Genomic DNA, 24,379 nt, shown 5'->3' on the forward strand with positions numbered 1-24,379 from the left:
AAATTAGAGAGGAAAGAACACTCCAGTGTGGGACTGACTTGAGCACAAAGTGACAGTCAAGTTGCACACAGTCCACTTCTCGAGTCATGATCACCTTTCTGTTACCAACACTGAGTAATCGTCTCTGGTTACTGATAGCCTTCTGTTGGGCCAGGAGGCTGAAGAAGATGCTCCAACATTATAGAGAGTTTTGGGTGGCTATTCATGTAGCAAACTGTCTCTGACATCTTCTCATTTGGAAAGCTACTAACCTGCACTCCCCACATACTCAGGTAATTAAGTTGATTTCTTCTCAGGTCTCTGATGGAGTTGAAGACCAGGTAGTTTAGCTTTACAATGAAGCTTAGTTGTTTAGGGGTTAAGATCTTTATAGGTCTAGATAGATGTTTTAAATTGATAATGACAAGATGTGATGGAGATTAATTTACATTCAGAATTTTGGATGCACCAAAATAGGAAAGGTGTTTTCTTCAAGGCTGTCAAATTCAAATAGCCAAAATACTAAGAGTGTCGTATTTATAGCCGGGCAGTGGTGGCGCACGCCTTTAATCCCAGCACTTGGGAGGCAGAGGCAGGCGGATTGCTGTCAGTTCAAGGCCAGCCTGGTCTACAAAGTGAGTCCAGGACAGCCAAGGCTACGCGGAGAAACCCTGTCTCAAAAAAGAATGTAACATTTATATAATCCCTATTGTGTCATGGTTCTTCTTGCTGTAGGTAGTGTATTGTATATATATGTAATAATAAATATATATGTAAAAAAATAAAAATGTTTAATAAAAAAAAAGGAAATCTCAAGAGAGGCCATTAAATCTCAACACTGTCCCCACCTAACCTTTAAATAGTCATTATCTCTCAACCTGTTTGATCATTAACTAACTAGATACACAGCGATCAGCTTTGCCAAACACAGAACTGAGAAAATTAAATAACACGCATATGATATGCTTTGAAATCTATGCAACATGAGTTTTAACAAGGATTTCCTATGTGCCAGAATGGATGGGATTAGTAATAAAGCAATAGAGCTGTTTATACCTTCAGAATAAAAAGAAAGCAAACAGGTAAGGCAAGTGTCAGCACAGGGAAGTAATTGGCACAGTAAAGCACATATGCAATAAAGCATATCTGTGTGAAAAGGGCAAATAATTTTATTTTAGGAGGAGTTAGAAATGTGTAATCAAGGGGAGTATTGAAGAAGACATATAAAAGCTTTTGATGAGCAAAGTCTGTGACTGTCCAGCACTATAGACAAGCAGCATTTCAGGCAAAACATGACCTAAGTAAAGCCAGGCAAAGTGGTATGGATACATTTATTTGGAGAAAGCCAAATACAAATGTCTACACTTGACATCAGTAAGTAGCTAGAATGTGGGAATCAAGGAAGTGGAGTAACTGTTAAGGCAAGTTGAGGCATGTTCTCTTTGGTTATCTTAATAGTTAATGTACTTGTTATAAAATTTACTCACTCCTGTCGTAGGGTGGTAGGCTGCTACTTAGGAAGATACATTAGGAACATAAATCATCGCACCTTACCAGTGGGGTTACTCACCATTCCGGTTTGCCCAGGTTTGAGTTTTCTAGGACGTGAGACTTTCAGTTTTAAAACCTAGACGGACCCGACTTATTACAAGAATAATTCACAGAAACGTAAGTGCACCGTTTTATATCATCTGTGAAAATATTTAAAATCTCTCTCACTGAATTCTACAGAAAGTCTCGTTCAGTGGCCTTAGGTTCCCTGTGCATTTCCTTCAAATTTTTCACACATGTACCACACTCATCTTCCTGTCTACCTAAGAAGACCTGTAGATACTGTAGTCAAGATTGTGCCAAAATGGGACCTTTTGTGTTGTGACAAGTATTAGAAAACAACAAAGCACCATGTTTTATATTCATTCTCAGGTGGTGGACACCAGGGATGTGGGAAAGTGTTATGTTTACTGAGCTCTTAAATGTGGCTAGTGAGTCTGGGGAAACTTAATTTGGGGGTGGCGGGATTCTTAGTTTTGATTAGTATACATTAACATTTAAATATGGCATATAGCTAGTGTTTCTCATTTAGTTAGCACAGTGATGTAAGAGTTTCAGATATCCTCAATTGTACTGGAAATAGTGAAAATATACTGTGAACAACATTTTCCTTTCACCATTACTGTAGGTTCCAAATTAGGGTCTAATTACATTGCCAGTTTGCTTGTGAAAATAAATGCTTTTATATTGCCTACGTGAAACTAAAGGACGACTTCTGCGTTTGCCAGCACTGTGGTCAGTTTCACAGCACCGTGTGAAAATGTTCTGAAGCACTTAAGAAGGGGCTGGAGAGATGGCTCAGAGGTTAAGAGCACTGGCTGCTCGTCCAGAGGTTCTGAGTTTAATTCCTAGAAACCACATGATGGTTCACAACCATCTATAGTGAGATCTGGCACCCTCTTCTGGTGGACAGGCACACATGCAGGCAGAGCACTGTATACATAATAAATAATCTTTAAAAAAAAAAAAAAAGAACCAAGCTTCCCAGCTGCTGCAACAGGTGTGCTTGGTGGCTTAATGTACAATGTTTGCTGATAATGCTTTTCCACTAAGCTTTCAGTTGTGCGGGGACAAGTTCTTTCACTTTTGGGTTTGCCTTGATTTTTTGTTGAGGCAGGATCTCATAGAGCCCATCTGGCCTTAAACTCCCCTACGTGACCTCTTCTAGACTTAAATGCCTGGCCTTCTTGTGTTTACATTGGCAGTGACTGTGTTACATTTACAGAACCAAATCTCGGAGCTGTCTCCTTTAGTAGAATAAATCTGTGTAGCAATAGCAGTATGTAGTCTAGTAGAACAGTCTGAGGCTGGTACATTTTAAGAAGGAAAAGCCGAAGTGTGGCCGCCTGTCTCTGTCCATATCCATCTACTCACCTTTCTCTTTTATTCCATCTTAGATTTCCTTACGGTTTTAATCATGTCTTCTGCCACTTGATAGTAATGCCCACCATGTGCGAGCATCAAGCCCCTGTCAACCACCGGTTAACGGGCAAGAACATAAATTACCATGATATATGATAGAGTTAATTGGATTATTAGGTCTGAAACTTTTCGAGTATGTGACAAGGGCACCGTATGATTTAAAAACTATAGCAGAATTTGTAATTTATGTTGAAACAAATAAGCACAAACTAAAATAAAATAATAGGCTAGCCTCCAGTTTTCTACGTTTCTACGTGTTTTTCTTACTTCATTGAGTATGGTAAAACATTTTACAAATTACTATAGTAAGGTTGAGAAAGTTCTATTAATGTACACTAATAATTTTATTAACCAATTTTATCTTCATTTAAAACGGACCTGGAGAGTTGGCTCAGTGGTTAAGGCTACATACAGAGGACCTGGGTTTGGTTCCCAGCACCTACGTCAGACAACCCACATCTCCAAGGAATCCAACATTATGGCCACCTAAATCCATGTGCACATACCCAAGAAAGAAAGAACAAGCCACCCTCCTCCATATCATCATGTATCTCCTCGCCTTTAACACATGCTGCAATCCTGGAGACAGCCATTCAGTCCCTTGCCTGTGTTTGCTTTTTCTGGTTATGATTATGGGTTTTATATGTTAATGTTTTAGTATGTATGTGTTCAGTACATGGCAAATTTGTCAAGTGCATGCTATATAGAGGTCACAGGACAACTTTGGGTGTTCATCCGTGTCTTCCATCTTGCTTGGGTTTGGGTCTTTTATGGTTGGCCAGAGCATGCCAGGTAGCCAGGCTGTAAGCTCTTGCGGATTCCTGCCTCCACCTCCCATCTTGTCAAGGGTGTGCTGGTAATACAGATATGTGCTGCAGCCACATGGATGTCTTACATACGTTCTGGGGATGCAAAATCCATTCTGCAAACTTGCATAGCAAGCGTTTTACCTGCTGAACTATCTCCCCAGCCCCACACCAGTTCTTCTCAGGTCAAAGTTGTCATACGAGTCCCTCGCCTGCAGTGTTCTTTGTACCCTTCCCTAGGGTCACAGCTTCAATGCCATATATTCAGAGAGGTCTTCACCCTGAATTCCCTTCTACTGTCCGAAAGGTTTCATTCATAACATTTAACACAAGGTTCTCATTAGCAGAGGGCCACACATAAACACATCTTGCCTGACTGTATGCAAAGCTCCCGCTTTCTTTAACACATTGCCCACTGTCTGGCACAGCAAGCTTTGACAATTATCATTATTTAAATATTTAAATAAGGGAGCCGGGCGTGGTGGCGCACACCTTTAATCCCAGCACTCGGGAGGCAGAGGCAGGCGGATCGCTGTGAGTTCAAGGCCAGCCTGGTCTACAAAGCGAGTCCAGGACAGCCAAGGCTACACAGAGAAACCCTGTCTTGAAAACTAAATAAATAAATATTTAAAGAAGGAAGTACTTTGTAAAATTGGCTCCAATTAACAGATGGGAGGCAATAGGATCCCACCCTTCCTTCTTTCTCCAGCCCACTTAAATCCTGACTACTCACTATGGTATTCCCACAGCAACAGGACACATCCTTAGCTTAACTCATTGTGACCTCATTAACATTTTAGTTGATGCAGTTGTGTCAGTTTTCAGCTGCCAATCATCTACTCTACAATAGCTCTCCTTGTCCTTCCCAAGGTACCAGGATGTTCTTACAAAGTCGCCCATCATTTTGTTAAACAGACTTGCCCTCACTGTGATAGAGTATTTTGAAATCATAGAGGATTGTCATGAGCGAAAACCTCACACAAACGTTCTCAAGCCCAGTGTAGAGAGCTTCCCTGTGTGTGCAAGGTCCTGGGTTCAGATCTCAGTGTTGGAAAATAAGCAAAACCTGGTGACAAATTAATCATACCTTGACACTGTCATTTAGACATGTCCACCCTGTATTATCACAGGCCAGCGCTCTCTTCTTGGCCACAGTAGATGTTATGTTTTTAAAAAGAAAAAATAAGAAAATAAATGTTCTGAGTTAGAAAGGAGGGAAAAGTAAGAAATTAACATTTATTGAAAGCATATTATATGCAACACATTATCCAAATACATAGTCTCATTGGCCCTCACACCAACACTGTGAGGTAGATAGTCCTCTCATTTTGCATATAAAGAGCCTGTTTTTGAACAATGTAAATTTTTTAATTTTCCTATAAAAATTTTCATTTTCTCTTACCCTCCCTAGTGTAGAGATTTTGGCAGCTATACACCATTAAAGTCTACTTCTAGTCAATAAATACTAATTTAATGAGCTGTTTCACAGTGTTTCAATGGATGGTTGAAAATTAGAAGCTGCTACCCATGCCCATCAGATACCTTCTTCTCTGCATCTCTTAATGATCACCTGGGTTACCAAGTCTTCTTGGTTTCCATGTTTCCGGTTTCTTACAGACACTTCATCACTGGTTCTAACTTTGGTTCTTTAGGTTTATTCTTAGTATTACAGCAACTACCAAGCAAATGTAATGACCAATGTTCTTAATCATGAAATGACTCCTCCTGCTTCTAATTAAACTTAGTATCAAACAGGGTCCACCTGTCTCAGGGTACAATCAAAAAAGATTCTTCTATCTAAACTCAAGGGAAAAAAATCAGTATTATTTCTTATAGTTAGTTCTCCAGCTTTTCATGAAGGAACTAGGGCTGAAAAAGTTTTATGTACCGTCAACACAGAAGAGACAAGACCTCTCCTTGAAGGAGGTCATGATCCACCTTACACAGTTCAGCAAAGAGAGCCTTGGATATACATTCTCATCAAGTCCTATGTTGGGTTTCTATTCATTCATTCCATTCTGATTTATTTTTACTGCATAATAGTTTAGATTTAAGAAAAAGTTTCCATAGTAAACCAGCCTGGGATGGGTGGGACCAGCCCATTTGCCCTGTCCCCCAAATAATCATGGCAGAGTTTCAAAACCTCCTTTGGGCTGGATCTCGGGCAGTGTAGGAAATCTCTTTAAGAAAATGGTTTAACATAGAGTAGGGGAGGAGGTCCCCCTGGGTCATAGACCTAGGGGAGGGGAATAGGGTGAAAGCAGGAGGGAGGGAGGAATGGGAGGTACAAGTGATGGGATAACAATTGAGTTGTAATCTGAATAAATTAATAAAAATAAAAGAAAGAAAAAGAAAATGGTTTAAACAGTTTGAAATATGCTGTCTTCATTTCTGTAACAGTTGATATCTGGTTGTCCTTCTTATAATTCAAAGTGAGAACTTTCCTTTCTGTGTTTGATAAAGGTCCAGATTCAATTGCCAAGAATGTGTTGTCCAAAATGCTGGTTTCGTTTTCAAAGATGGACCTCCACCCTTTACTTGGTTTTAAGTATGTATGGAATGTTATGATAGGACATAGTAATAGTGATGGTAGGGAGACAAAATTATACAGTATTTGAATACAAAATAATAATAAAATAAGATAAAAACCTCCTTCAGAATGCCACTGTTCACCACTTATACCCAGGCCCTTAGGAATGAAAAGCAAACTGAGATTGGTGGTGATGCTCAGCTCCAGAGTTCATGGTGTGTAGAGGTAGAGCCTCATCCAGCAGCATTTCATATTTCTAGTAAAATATATATGGAAAGATGTTGGAACCATGTCCCTTTTCTCCGTGTGTGGCCCATAGAATGTCCCTTCCCTCTGTTCTTGAAGGACCTCATTCCAAGCAGATATAGTCCCTTGTCTGGGACATATTCAAAGGACACTATAGGTGTAGGAAAGGCTCTCTGCACTGATGCCAGCCACGTCTGCATAGAGTTCAGGCACTACTAACTCTGGCACTTGCAACACAGCCTTGTCATTTGCAGATCTAGAGGCAGCTTCTAGGCGCAAGCGCAGCTCTCCAAGAGAGGGACGGCTGTCCTCATTCCAGCGCCAACAGCACTTCATGATATTGTACCTGAGGTGGGAACAACAGACAAATGGGAAAGGAACATAGCTCCCCTTCAACAACAAAATAAAAGCCTTCAGTTCTTCGCTCCTTCTACCCTGTCTCCCACGGTATTTACAGAGACTGGTACTCTGCCATTCTCTTTATATCAAATCTCTCAACATCCTATCAGTGTGATTTCTTTTTATAATATAATGCTGGAGATCTTTTCAGACTACAATTTGACAGAAGAGCCTTTTTCACCATACAATACAATTGACTAACAAAGCTAGGAGTCTGTTGTCCGTTCCATTCTATGGCATGAGAGGCAGAGCTTTTAATCATCTCATGTTTGAATTATCTTTTCATCAGAGTGTTGGGTTCCTTAAGGCCAGGCACTTTGTCTGAAGGCTTCTTCTGGAAGCAAAAATTAGGTTCCTAATAGAGTCTTCAGTGGTGCGCTCAGGACTGTATGTGCAGATGTGTATGTATCTGTATTCATATATGGTAAGTATACATACGTGACACATTTATGGCTTGAGCCTGAACTGTCCCCCACAGGCCATGTCTCAAGTGCTGATCCCCAGCTTGTTGCTTTGGAAAGTTACAGCCATCCTAACTCCAGCCTCTGTTCACTGCCGCCAGGCATGTGAACAATCTATCTATCTATGTGCTCCTGCAAGCCACAGACTGGTCACCTCTGCTCTGACTTCCCCCACCATAACGGAACTGTGAAACAAAGTCACCCTTTCCTCCCTGAAGCCACTTCTGTTGGCTCTCTGGTCACAACAGTTTGAAAAGTGACTGACAGAGTTGTTGAGCAGCAGTGGTTTTGCTTCTCCTCATGCTTCGTTTTATGGCTGAGCATCAGCACATAAGGACGAGGTACATTGAAAAGGGTGTGGTTAATAGGGAGCAAACTATGATTTGGAAGTACAGAAGCTCCAGCCTTTAAGGGCCTCTTACATGGCATGTGTGCAGCTGCTGGGTCTCTTCATGATTTTCCTTCTCTGGAGATACTGTAGGATGCTGTTGGGGGGTACTTCAGGGTACGGCGGTGCCCCTGTCAATATGGAAAACATGGGAGCAGTAAGAGACCTTCCAAATGTGAAATGAAAGTAACACCAATCTCCATTGACCTGAGACAACAGCCTCTAAAACATGGCCATGGGGAATATACAGTGTACAGTTATTCCTGTTGATTGTGTAAGGATGGAATAAATTGCAGAAAGGGGGTTTTGGAGAAGAAAGGTAATGTTGGGAGATCTGAGTTTTAAGGAAAGTAATAAAATGGGGCAAACCAGGAAATTGAACGGATTAATAAACTTGGAAGAAAATACTTTTATGTTTATATGAGGTTGCTATGGGAACTGTTCCTCTGGGTTTGAAAACATCCCATAGAGTTGGTATGGTTTGAGGATAAAAGTGGGGGTGGGGGAGAGCTATAGAACATAAAAGGAGGTCTTGGAGGGGGAGAGAAAAGAAAAGGGATCCTCACTTTAGTAGACTTTAGAGAAATGAGGCTCGCTATCCACGTCAGCCCAGTGCAGTCTTCCATCCTGTCCTGAAAACCCTTTCTCAGGCCTACAACATCCCCCTTCTACATAAGCAAGCTTGCATGTTCGCCATGATGTCGTTCTTACCTAGAGTCACCATCTCATAAAGCAGGATCCCAAAGGACCAACTGTAAAAGAAACAAAGCCGCCCAGTTAATTTCTACCTTTATCTTTACTAAAGAGAGTTTACTTTAACATCAGAAAGGATATGAAGGACTCAGAGAGAGCTGAATTATTTAACAGAGCTATTAGAGGATATTCCTGGCCATGTTCTTCAGATTCGAATCCCTTTAAGGGTTGTGTCTGTGTCCCCTCTTCTTAATACATATTTGCTATTGTTAGTACCATACGTGTGAGTGTGAAATCAAAAGTCCGGTCACTAAAACAGAATGCCCTTCTTTGCTTTCTCCTCTTTTCCTTCTCTCTGTGCCCAAACTCTAGCCTTTACTCAGTACAAAGAGAGATTCTTCACTTAGCCATACTTTCTTAGTAGATCTATATATTCAAACATAGGAAAAGTATTAATGAAGTAAACTTTATACACTTGAACAGGGAGTTGGCTAATCAATATGACTTGAGAGGTGCACACCTCACTGATAATAGTGTCATTCAGTAAGTGACATTTTGTAAGTAAAATTGCCCACACTCTGTTGAAAAGTAGGTATCAGTGACACATCAGTGAAAGCATCCTAATTGATTCATCGTACTGATGTTTAAATTCCCGCTGCCTCCTGTGATAAGGACACCAAATAGAGTATTTCTGTGTTGAGTTTGTGTGCTTCTTCAAACAGCTGGAGTATATGATTTCCAAGGATCAATTTCAATTCTGATTACAACAATTGTGTATGTAATTCTAGTTATGTTGCGTAATCATTTAAATGCTATAGATGACCGGGCATGGTGGCGCATGCCTGTAATCCCAGCACTTGGGAGGCAGAAGCAGGTGGATTGCTGTGAGTTAAAGGCCAGCCTGGTCTACAAAGTGAGTCCAGGACAGCCAAAGGTTACACAGAGAAACCCTATCTCAAGATTTAAAAATAAATGCTATAGATGCCATGAAAATATTTGCATAAAACATATATTTAAAATAAATTAAATGTTTTAAAACTAGTCTATAAGAGTATGTTGCTAAGAAGAAAATGTGCTAGAATGGTATTACATACTTATAATGCTAACACTTGAGAAATGGATGAAGGGGGATCACCAATTTAAGGGCAATCTGGCTACACATGGAGACTTTGTCTTTTTCTTTTTTCTTTTTTTTTAGCTCAATATGGTGGAGCATGATTTTAATTGCAGCACATGGGATGCAGAAACAAGCAGATTTTTGTGAGCTCAAAGTCAGCCATTTTTACATAGCAAGTTCCAGGATAGCAAGGGCTATGTAAAAAGACCCTGACTCCTCCCCCACCCTAAATAAGTAAAAACTTAGGCACATAAAGTGTTATAAAATTGTATAGATGAGTCAACTGCAAAAGGAACGGCGGGGGGGGGGGGGACCAGACAGTGGTGGTAGACACCTTTAATCCTAGCACTCGGGAGGCCGCAGCAGACAGAAGGATCTCTGTGAGTTCAAGGGCAGCTTGGTCTACAGAGACAGTTTAGGACAGCCAAGACTACACAAAGAAACCCTGTCTCAAAAAACAAAAACAAACAAAAAAATGAAGAAAGAAACAATAAAATCTCATACTTTGCATAAATATTCTCAGGTCTCTTACTATACTAAGAACCATTTCAAAATGGCATGCAGTCATTAGTCATCAGTACAGCTGCTATTCAAACAAGAAATACAGTTTATATCTGGGCATCTAGGCATGATGGCATATATATATAGCCACTGCATTTGGGATGTGAAGGCAGAAATATCATGGCTTATGTACTGTAGTTGCATGTTTAAGACCTATCACAAAATGTAGATTTTCCTCCTTCAAAAGTCTGATAAATATTCATGCAAAAGTTTTTACTTCAAGTGATTTGGGAGTGAAGAGATAGCTTTAAATGTTTGTTTGTTTTCTCAAATGAGGGGATGAGATGAGACCCATTCCCAAGCCTTTCTAGCTCTTTCTGAACTCTTGCTGGCTGGTTCAACTCAGCTGTTCTGGCCCAAACTCCTCTCCAAGCTGACTGACTCAAACTGGCTTCTCTTGGCTTCTTCCTGAATTACTCTGCCTGGCCTCAAACTAATTCTGGCAATATTCTTTAATATTCTGGCTCCTTCTTTCTCTCTCTCTGGATTATTCTGTCTTCAGCTGTATCTAGATTGTTCTCTCTGCAGCTTGTCTCTGTAAAACTATACTAGAAAAACAAACAAACAAAAACAAAAACAAAGTCCCTCTCTCTCCTTTTGTTGTTCTTAGGTAGCCTCTCTTTCCCGTCTATTCTCCTTTGAGTTAGGCACATCCTATCTCTGACTCATTCTGTCTACTCTTTCTCTGACTCATCACTTTGCCCCTCAATTAGATGTCACTATCAAACCTGGCTGCTTCCTTCTCTAAACTAACCTTTACCTTCATTGTTTGGGATTAAATCGTGTATATTATGATCATGTCTATATTCCAGCTAGATCATGCTATAATCTAGATTGGGTCTGCATTCAAGTAGATCACATAGACTTAGAAGGTCTTTCGATACGATCCCTTGCCAGAGAAGCCATGATGCTGAATTAAAATTTCTCTAGAGATAGCACAGTGGTTAAGGGCACTTACTACTCCTAAACAGGACCTGTGTTCAGTTGCTAGCACATAAATGTTGGCTCATAGCTTTCTATAACTCGGGTTATGGGGATTTGACACTTTTCTGGCTACCAAGAGATCTTGTGCACATAAACTCATGCAGGCATATGCACATAAATGAGTGAATATTTTTAAAAAGAAGTGACTTGAATCGGTATGAATATTTTGTTTCAAGGTCTTCATTTCTTGGGTCTTTAGTGGACCCATACCCTAAAGATTAAAACAAGCCTACTCAGGTAAGTCCTCCAATACTGATTTGAATAATATTTTCACCTTTTTTTCTAGTGAAAGCTGTAAATCTAACGTATAAGATAAAAGTATTGAACAGGCACGGTGCCACACGCCTGTATTCCCAGTACTTGGGGAGGCAGAGGCAGACAAATATCAGTCTGGTCTACAAAGCAAGTCTAGAACAGCCAAGATTACACAGGGAAACCCTGTCTTGAAAGAAAAAAAAAAGACAGGGCAAATGACAAACATTTTTGCTTGAGAGTATGTCTGACTTCAAGTAGAGATCTCATTTGCAGACATAGTTGGCTGCAAGCTCAATAATATTCTGGAGGAAACTCCAGGCCACAAAGAGAAGAATTGAAAGAGCAGGAACGCAGGAACAACATACATGTCTCCTCTGATGCTTGCAGGTCTCAGGAGAAGCCGTTCCGGAGCAAGCCACTTGAGAGGGATGGTGCTAGAGCGAGCAGAGGAGATGGCCCCATGAGCATGGACTTCATAAGCCAGGCCCAGTCGGCAGAGTTTGATAGTCAAGTCACTTTGGATCAAGATGTTCCTGGCGGCCACATCCCCATGAAACAGATGCTTATCCTGCAGGAATTCCTATCAGCAGATGAGCAAAAGTAATTAGCCTTCTGAAGGTCAAAGTTCACAGATAAGACAGTCCTAGGTGGCCTCCAGAAGACAAGGGTCTTCTCTGCTCCAAGCGCTCTCATTACTTCCAAAGCTGGTGTTTAGGATAGCCATACTCAGTGAATAATCCAAATGGCACTCACACAGGATTTCCACTCTGGTGCTTAGGGTGAATCCCAGTGTTTCCTGCATGCTAGGTGAGCTCTCTGCCACATGCCCAGCCCTAGCACTAGACTCTGAAAGCATAATCACATGCTTTGTGTCAAACCTAGCCTCTCTTGATTGTACTTTCCCCTCAGATGGTACTCAGGTAGATTCTGGAACACAGAGCAGGGCAGCAGTAAAGCTGAATGCCTTGTCATAAATTTATACAAAGGCTCACATCATCTCATTCTGCCCTTCTGACTAGATGAGGTTAAGCAAGTATCTTTAAGGGGAATCCAAAGGATCACAGAAGGCCTCACACTCATCGGGTGATTGTGACCAGTGCAGGTCTCTTAACTCAGGAAGTGGTACAGACCCTTCCGATCCACTAATCATCCTTAAGCTGGGCTCCAGGTCAAAGTTCTCTGATAAGTTCTAAAAATAAACTTTAAGACTTTTAGCCCAGATTTACTGAGCCATCATCTAGGGAGGGAGAGGGTGTGACGTGTATTATAAAGAATCAAAGGATTTTGGTGTCGGTAGAAAAACAAGTGAAAGTCAAGGTGGCTGTTGGCGTGTGCTGGGTCACTCCCCCTGACATGAAGTCACTCAAGCTGTGTGGAAAATGGGGAACCTGTGCAGAGATCTGGGGCTCCAATTACCAAACACAGGTAAAGGAGGAAATTTAGAGGGTTAAAGTGATAGTTCCCAGTCACTGATAAAGAAGGAGACTATGACTACAAGTGTCTGTCTCTTGGAAAATGTTAAAACAGAAATTAAATATGATGAGCAGAATAAAGGAATAAATAAGGAAATTACAGTAAAGTGAGAAGAATTTAAGAATGTACTAAATTTAAGGTCATTAAAGGTAACAAAAGCCATGGCCTTGCACCATGACAGGGGACACAGTGCCGGATGGGTGCAGCAGCTTGTTCAGTACACTCGTGTAGTTAGTGTAGGACACCTCTGCACTTATGATTCCACAGGCAAGGTAGGCTGGAGCCCATAGTTCAGCAACACAGGTACCACACCATCCAAGAAGCACAGGTAAGTGCTGTGTGTGATGCGCTCTCTCCCCATCCCATGGGAGCTTCAACCAGAACTACTTCTCTTTTCTCCCACCACTTCCTTTTGACTCTGTTTTTCCTAGTTCCCTTTAGATACCTGATAGGCCAAGCATGCGGCTCTTGCCTAGAAAGAGGCTATGAGTTCAATTCCCAGTACTACCACCGCACGCACAAAAAGAATCCCTTTAGACCCTGATACAGTTCACATATTGTGGTAACAAAATACAAGAATATATATACATATATATTATATCACATATAAAATCACATATATATTATATCATACCTGTCGTCAAAGGAGTCTCCCACTAAATACAATGTAAGCTCGTTAGTCTTGTTTTTCAGGTATGCCTATTTACTTTCTCTCTACATATCTCCTTCATCTTGTTTCCCTTGTTCCCTCTCTTACATCTACACAGGTTCAAACACCAAACTGGCTTTTGAAATGTAAGCTAAGTTAACTTTCATAATCCTTCTAGTTCATTGTATCAATCCTCCATTAGCTGTCTTCTGCCTGGAATGCCTGATATTCCACTGTATTACCTAAATTTCATAAATAAGGGACTGAAGAACTATCAGTGAATAGTCTTCCCCTAATTTTATGTAACTATATTTAAAATATATTCCTCATTTTGAATTGCCAGTGTGGAAAATGCAGCATAAATACTAGGCTGATAAGAAAATCCCACCCTCAGTTTCCATTTATGCGGGTCTTACCAGGGCCAAAAGCACCTGCTTTGCAATGTGATATATTTGTTTTTCTGTGAGATCATACAGCAGGCCTTCCATGGTCATCACATCCTAAGGAGGAAAGAAAAACATGTAAAACTCTTAAATATATTTCCTTTCTAAAGTTGTGGTAGAGGAACTCTGAAATGCTGATATTAAAGCTGAGAACAACATAAAAATACAGGGATTCAATAAGATGGGGAGTAGAGAGATGGCTCAGAGGGTGAAGGTGCTTGTCCCCAAACCTGAGGATCTGAGTTTCATTCCATGATCCACATGGTGGAAGCACAGAATTGACCCCCAACAAGTTGTCTGCTGGCTTTCATGTACCTCTCTCCTTCCCCACTTCTTCCCCCTTCTTTTACACACCACACACACACACAGAGAGAGAGAGAGAGAGAGAGAGAGAGAGAGAGAGAGAGAGAGAGAGAGAGAGGGAGAGGGAGGGAGAGAGAGAGAGAGAGAGAAATGTTTCCTTTATGTGTGTGAGTGTTTGCCTGCATGTATCTATGTATCGCTAATGCATTTCTTGGAGGCCAGAAAATGGCATCGGATCCCCTGGAACTAGAGTTGAAAATCATATGAGCCTCCATGAAGGTATTGGGAACTGAACCTTGGTCCTCTGCAAGATCAGGGGGTACTTGTAGTTGTGGAGCCACCTTTCTACACCCTGAGATATAAATATATAAGTGAGAGACAAATATTAGATATGTTCAGATATGTAGTGGAATGACATTCACTGAATTATAGACATGCTACAGAAAGCTGTTGACAGCAGGCAATAAAAACAAGCAGGATGCCGCTCTCCACTGATAATGCACACTGGGGCTGTGTGTACAATTATGCACATGATTCATACAGCCATACAGAAGACCTACATGTGCCAATTTCCCTGTTAAAAACTTGGCATTCAAAATGAAAAAATATATATAAATTTTTAAAAAGAAAAAGTTCAAATAACAAACAAAAAAAAAAAGGAAAAGGAAAGAAATTGAGAAAATTCACTATATGCAATTTCTTATCTGTGCGGATAGCTGCTGCTTTCGAGACTTAACGGAATCCCAGATGTATGAACTAAAGTCAAGAAACCACAAATAATAAACGGTAAGTGCCATAAAGGAAATGTACAAAATCTATGAGACCATGTGACGGTAGATGGAAGAAGAGAGCCACCTCATGGGTAGAGGATGATGGGAAGATGAAGCATATGTGGACATAAGCTGCATGAAGTTTCATGTAGTAAAAAAAAAGCAGATGCAAATGAGCTGAAGTAGAGAAGACTGCGGCTCTGGAGAGCAGAAAGTTGCTAGTTGGTGAGAACACAGAACAAGGGGCAGATGAGTAATCTCTTGAAAGGCTTAAAATGAAATGTTCTCTTATTCCCATCACAGGGTAAAAGGCTTCAGTAACAGGCAGCTTTCCACATACTTCCCGTTGTGAGAGGATCAGCCTATCTGAGAGTTTGGGTAATCTTGAGCTGGCGGCTCACAGCCAAGTGAGAAACCAGGGACACTAGTTTCTTCAGCTCTTCAGAGAGGACCATTTAGAGAACTAAGGATATAATTTTTAAATTTTTTAATAGCTTGTTACTTTTGTAATTATAATATAGTTACACTATTTGCCCATCCCCTTACCTCCTTATAAACCTTCCCATTTTTACCTCCCCCTTGCTCTCATTCAAGTTCATTACCGTTATTCTTTAATTATTGTTATATGTGTACATTTTTATGTTTGTATACATATATATTCATAAATATATGCATACAACCTGCTTGGTCTATATGTTACTTGAATGTGTACATTTTCAGGGCTGGCCATTTGGTAATGGATAACCAATTGATAAGTTCTTCCTTTATTACATTTTTAAAAAAGAAAGTCCATTAGAATCTAGAAACTTCTGAGCATTTTTTGTTGGTGGTGGTGGTAGTGGTGGTGGTTTTTCAAAACAGGGTTTCTCTGTGTAGCCTTGACTGTCCTGGATTCACTTTGTAAACCAGGCTGGCCTGGAACTCACAGCAACCCACCTGCCTCTGCCTCCCGAGTCCTGGGATTAAAGACGTGTGCCACCACACCCGGTGTCTGAGCATTTTTTAAAAAAGATTTTGACACACAAACTCTTACAGCTGACTTTTTCTTCTGTCAGCTGTGGCATACTAGAGTTCTCTTACAGAATGCAAAATACTCTTAACAGTAACAACAGAATAACCATTATTACTGAGAGTAGTGTATCGTTATGTCATTACCATTTTAACAGCTACCAGTTTTATTGCTTAGTAAGAAACAGTTGCTGTTTGTTTTACATACATAATGTCTCTGACAGCTCATGATACTTTATTTATAAAACTCAGGATAGAATGACTCTTCCAAGCCAGACGTGATGGCATGTGCTTGTAGTCCCAGCATTTGAGAGGCAGAGATCTGTGAGTTCAGTGCCAGTCTGGTCTACATAGCAAGTTCCAGAATAGCCAAGGCTACATAGAGAAACTGTCTCAAATAATAGCAAAAACAAAACCAAAAAACTTGTCAAAGTCAAAGTTAGGTGGTAGAGGCAAGAACCAGTCTTTAAACATACACTGCCCAACAAGACAGTGACCAGCCACATTTACCTATTTCAACTCAAAGTGTGTAAAATTGCACAAAATGTTCATTTTCTGTTTCTCCTGCCACATGTCAGGTGCTTAATAGTCACATGTGACTTGTGGCTAATTGTGCACAGAACAGATATGAAATGTTAATATTTTTAGTCTGGGTCTCACAGAGCTGAGGTTGGCCTTATAATAGATATATAATTGAGAATGACCTTTAAATCAGGATCTTTCCCAGTGCTGGAATTATAGGTAGATGCCACCACATTCAGCTTTATCCTGTGCTGGTGATCAAACCCAGGGCTTCAAGCTAGACAAGTGTTCTACCAACTGAGACATACACAGTCCCCAGCAATGTGATCATTGTTCCACACTTGACATTGTCATAGCACCATTCGAAAGTGGTGTTTGTTTCACCTTTATATTGTCTGCATATTTTGTCACTTGTGATGTTAATCAGCCTGGGAAGAGCTAATCATAAGCTTTCCTGTATTAATGCAACTTCCTTACTGCTCACCCTGCGACAGGTCCAGAGAAAGCTGAGCAGGTCCCCTGGCACCACATCCTCCAGCACCATGTAGAGCGGAAGCCTTTCTGTGCAACAGCCTTCCATCTGTACCAGGTTCTTGTGCTTCCCCAGGTACTGATAGAATTGGATTCGCCCTATGAACTCCTGGGCCTCCTGGAGTCCAGCTGGTTCTATGAAAAACAGAAGAATAGAGTCAGTGAACGGTTAAGTACAGCTGATATGTAGGAAGGCAAGGAGCAAAAGACATGTGCAGATGGTGACACTCAAGGCCCCTTCTGGAAAAGGTACCAACACTGGAAGAAGTACAGTCAGAAAGGGGGCAGAGGGGAGCCACCTCAAAGAGAATGATGCTCAGGCATTGGTCCTTAAGCAGAAATAACTGAGTCAGGGTTCTTACAACTGGACAGGTTTTCACCTTCCTGAATGGACAGTGCTCTGTTCATAATACACCACCACTGTCTGGGCGTTTTGATGGACATTGTTGCTTATGCTTAGCTCTTCCTTGTTTTATATTCTATGTATCCACTTCTAGTTGCGTATATGCTGAGAGAAGGGGGAAGGAGGGAAAGAGACAAGATATCAAGAAAGTGTCTAAGATCCACAGAGATGGCTCAGATGGTGAAAGCAGGTGTCCAGTGACATGCAAGCCTGATGACTTTTCAGTCACATTAGGAGAGAACCAACACCTGAAAGTTAACCTCTGACCTCATATTTGTGTAGCATGCACACACATACACATAGACACTAATAATTAATTGATTAAAAGAGAAAAGGTATCAAACAGTAAAGAATAATGAAGAAAGTATCTCGTAATTCTAGGCCAAGTAGCATCTACTACGGAAATATCTACTTTATAGGCTTCGGTGAGTGGGTAAGGGTGAGCTAGAGATCTAAAGACACGGGAAGAATAACTCTGCATCAAACACTCCTTATATACAATTATTAGCACATGTGCTAATACATATCTTAATGTTCGCAGGTTCAGTTAATATTCACAGGTACCAGCTCGCAGCAGAGAAGTGAAAAGGGAGAGACGTTGATCTTCTTGCTTTACCTTCCAAAGCCTTGAGCACAACACTTTTTGGCTTAGAGTGGTCCCCCATGGTCATCCTGGTACGATAGAGGGTCCCACAACTGCCATTGTGGATCTGCTCCAGAATGTCCAAGAGTTGTTCCCTGGGCACCTGCAGCTTAGCCAAGGAAGGCGTGACTGCTTGTAGAAAGCTCTCCACCGAGGTCTCCTTAAGTGGCACCAGCACTTTTGCTCCTTGCCCTGTTGCCTCCTGGCTTGAGCCCCTAGATGCAGGTACAGAGGCAGTGCCTAGGACAAAGAGATAATGTTCACCAGCTGTCCCCTGCCCTGGGACACCAATAGAACAGACTGAACGAACTGGCCAGAAAGATTTCTCTGACGAAAACAAAAGCATCTTCCGATGCCTCCCAATGAATGAATACCAATACTGAGCCTTTACAGCGGTCATAATAATTTCATTACTTATAGAAAAACTAAAGATGAAACCCTTGAAAGTGGTCTTCTTTCTTTCTTCTTTTTTTTTTAATCATACTCAGGATTACCTTTAGGGTTCCCTAGGAGTGTATGACAGAGACTAGACAGTTCTGAAAAGAAATCCATACCATGAGTACCAAAATCTGGTAGTCACTGTCAGCAGAGATAGCTATTATGTTGGGGGATGGTCTAATGTCTTTTGATGCTAATTACTGCTTGCTGTCTCTGTGGTCCACCTTTTGATTAATAAAAAGCCATCCTACCTGGGCAGGGCAGAGGAGATAGGTGGGGCTGGGAGAAAGTGAGAGAAAAAGAGAGGAATCCTGGGAAGAAGAAGAAATATCACCACAAGGAGAGAGGAAGAAAGACTGAGGAGGAGAGGAAAGCCACCATGGGTTAGATGGAGGAGAAGCACGTGGCAGGTGTGGATGGAGATTAGGCCCAGATGAAGAACATTAACAAGTATTTGGGATTGTGGATGGGAGGTAGCTTGATAGAAGTTATTGGAAGCAGAGGGCATGGGATTGAGACAGGTATCAAATACCTCCCTCACTATAGGAAGTAGTTGAGAGGATTAATGTCTGCCCTGCCCCAGGTTAACTAAGGCTATTTTAAAATATAACAAGTGTCTGTGTCTTGATTGATTGCTAGCTGGGCATACTGATCATAATGATAATACTAATAGTACCTATAATTTAAAAACAATAAGTGGCTAATTATTTTTTAAAAGAAAGGGTGATGTGTGGAAAGATGGTGGGTTTTGCCCCTGGCTTTGCCCCTTGGAAACAGCACAGATACCTCAGTGAGACTGACATAAGGATAGACTGAGAAGAGCCATCCTCGGTCCAGAATTCAGGAAACAGACAAGGGTGGGGGGATGGGGGGATAGGGGGTGGAACTCCAGCCAAGCTATTATGTTTATCGATGGGAGGGAGCTGGAGGAGAGATAGGACATTGTGCCCAAGAGAGTCACAGATGAAGAGGAGAAAAGGCTGCAAGTTCAGACCACAAGGGTGCAGATCAGTGTGCAGGCCTAGAGACACATAGGGATCCATCCCATGGAACTGATACCTAGAAGGTTTATTCTTGTTTCCCTTTAACCTTTTTCCCTCCTGTATAGGATAGTTGGGTTGTATAATAAAGTCTGATTGTTAAGAAACAGAGCCAACACATTAAGTCAGTCACATGACTTCCAGAATTGAAAGAGGGGTATAGGTATATACTCAGCCATAAGCTATAGTTTTTCTTCCTTGAGGTTGCCATCAAAAGTGAAATCATTCTATATTTCTATGAATATTAGTCAAAAGGTCTTCTGAGACTATTTCACCCATAGCTACCTTTCCAACTGGCTAAAAAAGTTTCCTTCTTAGATTTAAATCATTTGTTAATTAGTCAATCTCTTCAGTACATATCACCATATACCATGCACTGTCTGAGTTGAAGATAGGCACAGTTCAGAGCTGCCTAAGATTAGTTTCCAATCCTAGAACATATAATATTAAGAATGAATGAGGCAGTGTATTGTGGGAGAAAATAGCAAAAGGAGATACTATTTTATCTATAGGGGTCAAAAACAACCTTTCACATGTGGTAACATTTAATAAAGGCTTGGAAGCTGTTACAGAGCAAACCATGACGACACTGTGACAGATGAAAGGAGGTATATGAAGGCACCAAGAGACGGGTGCATGTAGGATGTTTAAGAAGCAGCAAGGAAGGCAGTGCAGAAGGAGCCAAGTGAGATGGGTAGCCCGATGTAGGAGACAGGCCAGAGCGGTTATACAAGGCCACGGGAAGAACCTTTCTATTGTCTGGTCTGTGGAACACAACAAGCTATTGGAGGGTTTTAAACCATATGAGCTGAGAGGCCAATCAAGACCTTCATGAATTATCTTGGTTGCCAAGGGGGAACTAGATCACCAGAGAGTTAGGGTAAGTAACAGAGAAAACCGTAGGGAGTGAAAGATGTTGAGTGACTTGGGTTTATAATTTGTAGGATCTTACTATAGGTTGGGCCTATTGAAAACCTGGCCTGTGGTTTTCTTAAAACTGATCTTCCCTGAACGCATGCCTAGCCCTAGCGTTTAAGCCTTACCTCGGGGTCCAGGGCGCTGTCTTTGGGATCTCTGTCCTCTGATAAAAAGCCACAGGATGATTGCAAGAAGGATGAGGAAGGTCCCAACCAGAAGAGCTGGAACAATGATTATTTCATACTGCTGTTCCCGGACAACTGCATAGGCCATAAACACGAAAAAAAAACTCTAAGAAGCCTGCCATAGTTGCCCCTACCCACCATGCCTCAGTACTCCTGCTTTTCCTCCATTCACTTCAACAGAGACCCATGGAGAGCAACTTTGAACCAGAAACCAACACAGTGTTTTAGACCATCAAGGATCAGTTTTTCTATCTTGATCTCTGACCTGTGAAAAATAATGCCTGCTAGTCCCTATTCATTTTCACCACTACATTTATTTCTACTAGAAATGAAACCAGCCCTCCTCTAGACCCATCCAGAACTCAGTCTCCATTGTTCTAACATTAGGCCACAGGCAGTTGTGGTGTCTGTATTTACCACACAGCTTGTCGCTGAGACCGCATTCCAACAGCCCCCGGCTCAGGTGACCTTTCTCTCCCATAGCCTCAGGGCCAGCCTCCTCTGCTGGGCCCACAAAGGATGCAAGGAACACAGCCACAGCGGTGTGGTCCTCCCAAGAATTGTGAGTGGTATTCTAGGAAAAAAGAAAAAGAAAAAGAACATATAGAAATTTAAACACACCATGAGTCTCTCGCTACTATGCACAGTGTCTTTCTGAACCACCCACTTTTCTCTGCTCCTTGGTCTGGAATTTAGGCTGACAGAACATTTATTCTTCTCCTGAGGCATTTTGCCTTCTCTCTTACACAGTTTTCCAGCCTTGATCCCTTCATTTCATTGTTACTGAAATTATTTTAAAGCACCCTAGACTTCTGTGACCATGCTGAAGTAGGGACCCAAGCCATGATCCTAACCACTGGTAAAATATCTACCCCTGCTAGAGTCCTGAAGCATGTTAAATTCCTTTCAGCTACATATCACATTTGTATGCATAATATTTCATTCTACCCTTATTCAGACAATGAATAAATATTTAGCAAATATCAGGAGAGATGATTCACGCTTTTGCTTACCTAGTCTGAGACAGACACCTGCACCCTCAGAAGAAATAAGTAGACATCATTTATCAATGAAAGCTATTTAATCCCTCAACTTTCAAAGCTTGTGTGGACCTCCCCCACACCCACCAGATGCCATAGACCATAGAAAATGTCACTACAGAAAGAGTCACTTTTTATTTTTCTCATTCCTCTAAATAGAAAGGAAATGCACTTGTATGTAAATGTGTTTCACACATAGAGCTGTGAAGGTGACCCAATATGTAAAGTGCTTAACTGTGAGTGCCTTGGGACCTGAGTTTGAATCCCGGGAACTGTGTTTGTATCTGAATATTTCAGTTTGTTTCTGAAATCCCAGCACTTCTAGATAAGAGGCAGAGAAAGGAGAGCCTCTAAAGCTTGCAGGCTTCTGAACGTAGTGCACACTGCAGAAAAAATAACAAGCAGAGCCTGAAACAAAAGGCCTGACCCCAGAGGATGTCCTCCACACTAATGTGGTAGCACGCAGGCACTCACACACAAAGAGAAAATCATAACATAAAATGCTATAGCATAAAAATGTTTCCCACTCCAGCTACCAAGTTCCCAAATAGATTACAGCTACTAGTTTCTTGTTTGCTGTTGGAGATTCTTCTTCTTCTTAACACAGTTTGTTCTTTGAAATTTTCACACAAAGCCAGGAGGCATGGTGCATGCCTGTAATACCAGCACTCTGGGAGCCAGAGGCAGGCAGATCTCTGTGAGTTCGAGGCCAGCCTGGTCTACAAAATGAGTCCAGGACAGACAAGGCTACACAGGAAAAACCTGTTTCAAAAAAACCAAAATAAGTATTTTTTTAAAAGAAAATTTCATACACAGATATAACATTCTCTACATGCACACACACACACACACACACACACACACACACACATACACACACACACACACACACAAACTCACCCTCTTATTTCCCTCCTGCCCCTGCCAGCACCCTATCTTCCTTACAAAACTCTTTCTTATTAATTTATTGGGTTTTCTGCTTGTTTGCTTTTAGTTTTTAGTGCCTCACCAGGTTTAACTAGGGCCACCTGTGTGACCCTGAATCACCAGAAGGTGGACAACTGGATGCTTTGCCTCCCACTCTGCTAAAACTCTGTTAATTGACCATAGATCTGAAGTAAGTGGTAGGGCTCAGGGAGCCCTTTCTCTCTCCATAGCTGACTAGTCAGAAGGGCCCCACTATGTGAGCCTAGTGCTACTGCTGGCAGGCACAGCTGCTGTGACCGCGCACACTTGCCATTCAGCCTCCTTCAGCAACTCCTGATAACCCACACATCTTTTAAGTGACACCTCCCAACCTGCTTCTTTCGGAACAGAAACCATAGTTCTCACCCGTCCACATGTCTAGCAACTTACCCCATGCCCTTGCTCAGAGATGTGGGGGCTCTGCCATTGTTGCAGCCAACTGCTTTAATTCTGACTAGTCTGAACCCAAGCACAGTGATTCCCCTAAAATGTCCTTTATCCACTCTAAGTCTCCTAGGGTTACACACTGAGTTTTAGTGTTGTTGCTAATGATCAAAGCCCTGCTTGTTGAAGCACAGACTCTGCCCAAAAAATCTTAAGCAAAGATATCTCCCAGCTCCAGCCTAACACATTTTCACTTTTCCCTGTTCCATGAGCAGATATTGTGGATGACAATTAAACAACTCAGAGTGGAGACACATGTGTGGCCAGTGGGCAGATGGTGAAAAATTGCACAAAAGAGAGAGAAATTGGCCAGGCAATCCCAGCACTCGGGAGATAGATTCAGGAGGATCTCTGTGAGTTTGAGGCCATCTTGTTCTACATAGAGAGTTATAGGACAGTCAGGACTACATAAAGAGACTCTGTGCCAAAAAAGCAGAGAAGCAAGGTGGAGGGATGTTTTTGTTGGTGAGTTTGTATACACCAAGCCATTTAGGAAGGCAGCAAACAGACAGCAAAGAGAAAAGCTGTTCAAAAAGCTCTCACTCTTCTGAGACCACAGGGCAGGAAAGGTCCTGGTGACATTAGGAGAAACAGCACCCAGCAGGGAGAGCAACGAAGAAGGCCCTTAAACTAACCCTGGGCTCAGCCGGGTGCTTGGAGCCCGTTTGAAACCGTCTCAAGGCCTGGGATTTCTTGTTCTCATTTCCTCTTGCTTCCCTTCAGGCCCTTATCAGATGTAAGTAATTATTTTCATTCAGGGAGCAGCCAGTTGAACGAGTTTGGCTCTCTAGTGAGTAGGTGCTAGGAACACAATCTCTCTACACAGTACAAGTGGAAAAATAAAGTCAGTCAGCAGCCAGCTCAGACTGTGAGCTCTGCCCAGAAACCAAACCACGCCCACTAGCACATACTGAAGGAAGTAACCTGAAAACTGTGTGCGCAGACCCCACGCTGAACTGCCCATGGCCAGATATACCTTCGCTCAGTGACCCAAACTCATCCTTCTTTCCCCAAGCCAGGATATACAGAAATCCACCTTAAGACACCATATGGACTTCATGTATGCTTCCTGAGCTATGTTCTCAGCTTGACTTCTCGGCTCTGGTAGTTTAAGGAAACTAGGATTATTAACACTCAGCCAGCCAATAACCTGGATGCTAGCTAGAGTGGGAAGGCAAACGCACTCTGTGAGGCTGCTTCCAATATCCTCA

The 24,379-nt window shown here is 41.7% G+C and overlaps 1 protein-coding gene across 1 annotated transcript; it reads right to left on the bottom strand.

Annotated features, from left to right (window-relative positions):
- Positions 1-6,372: 6,372 nt before the first annotated feature.
- Styk1 (serine/threonine/tyrosine kinase 1) lies at positions 6,373-21,281 on the bottom strand. The gene is made up of 9 exons (XM_051154611.1): positions 21,136-21,281; positions 20,659-20,793; positions 18,111-18,377; positions 17,045-17,226; positions 13,931-14,014; positions 11,758-11,972; positions 8,494-8,534; positions 7,817-7,913; positions 6,373-6,880 (listed from the first exon to the last, which is right to left on the bottom strand). The coding sequence occupies exons 1-9, from the start codon at positions 21,197-21,199 to the stop codon at positions 6,676-6,678; spliced, it is 1,290 nt and encodes a 429-aa protein (XP_051010568.1). The 5' UTR covers positions 21,200-21,281; the 3' UTR covers positions 6,373-6,675.
- Positions 21,282-24,379: the final 3,098 nt, after the last annotated feature.

This window comes from Acomys russatus, chromosome 13, assembly GCF_903995435.1.
Source record: "Acomys russatus chromosome 13, mAcoRus1.1, whole genome shotgun sequence".
Classification (NCBI taxonomy): Eukaryota; Metazoa; Chordata; class Mammalia; order Rodentia; family Muridae; genus Acomys; species Acomys russatus.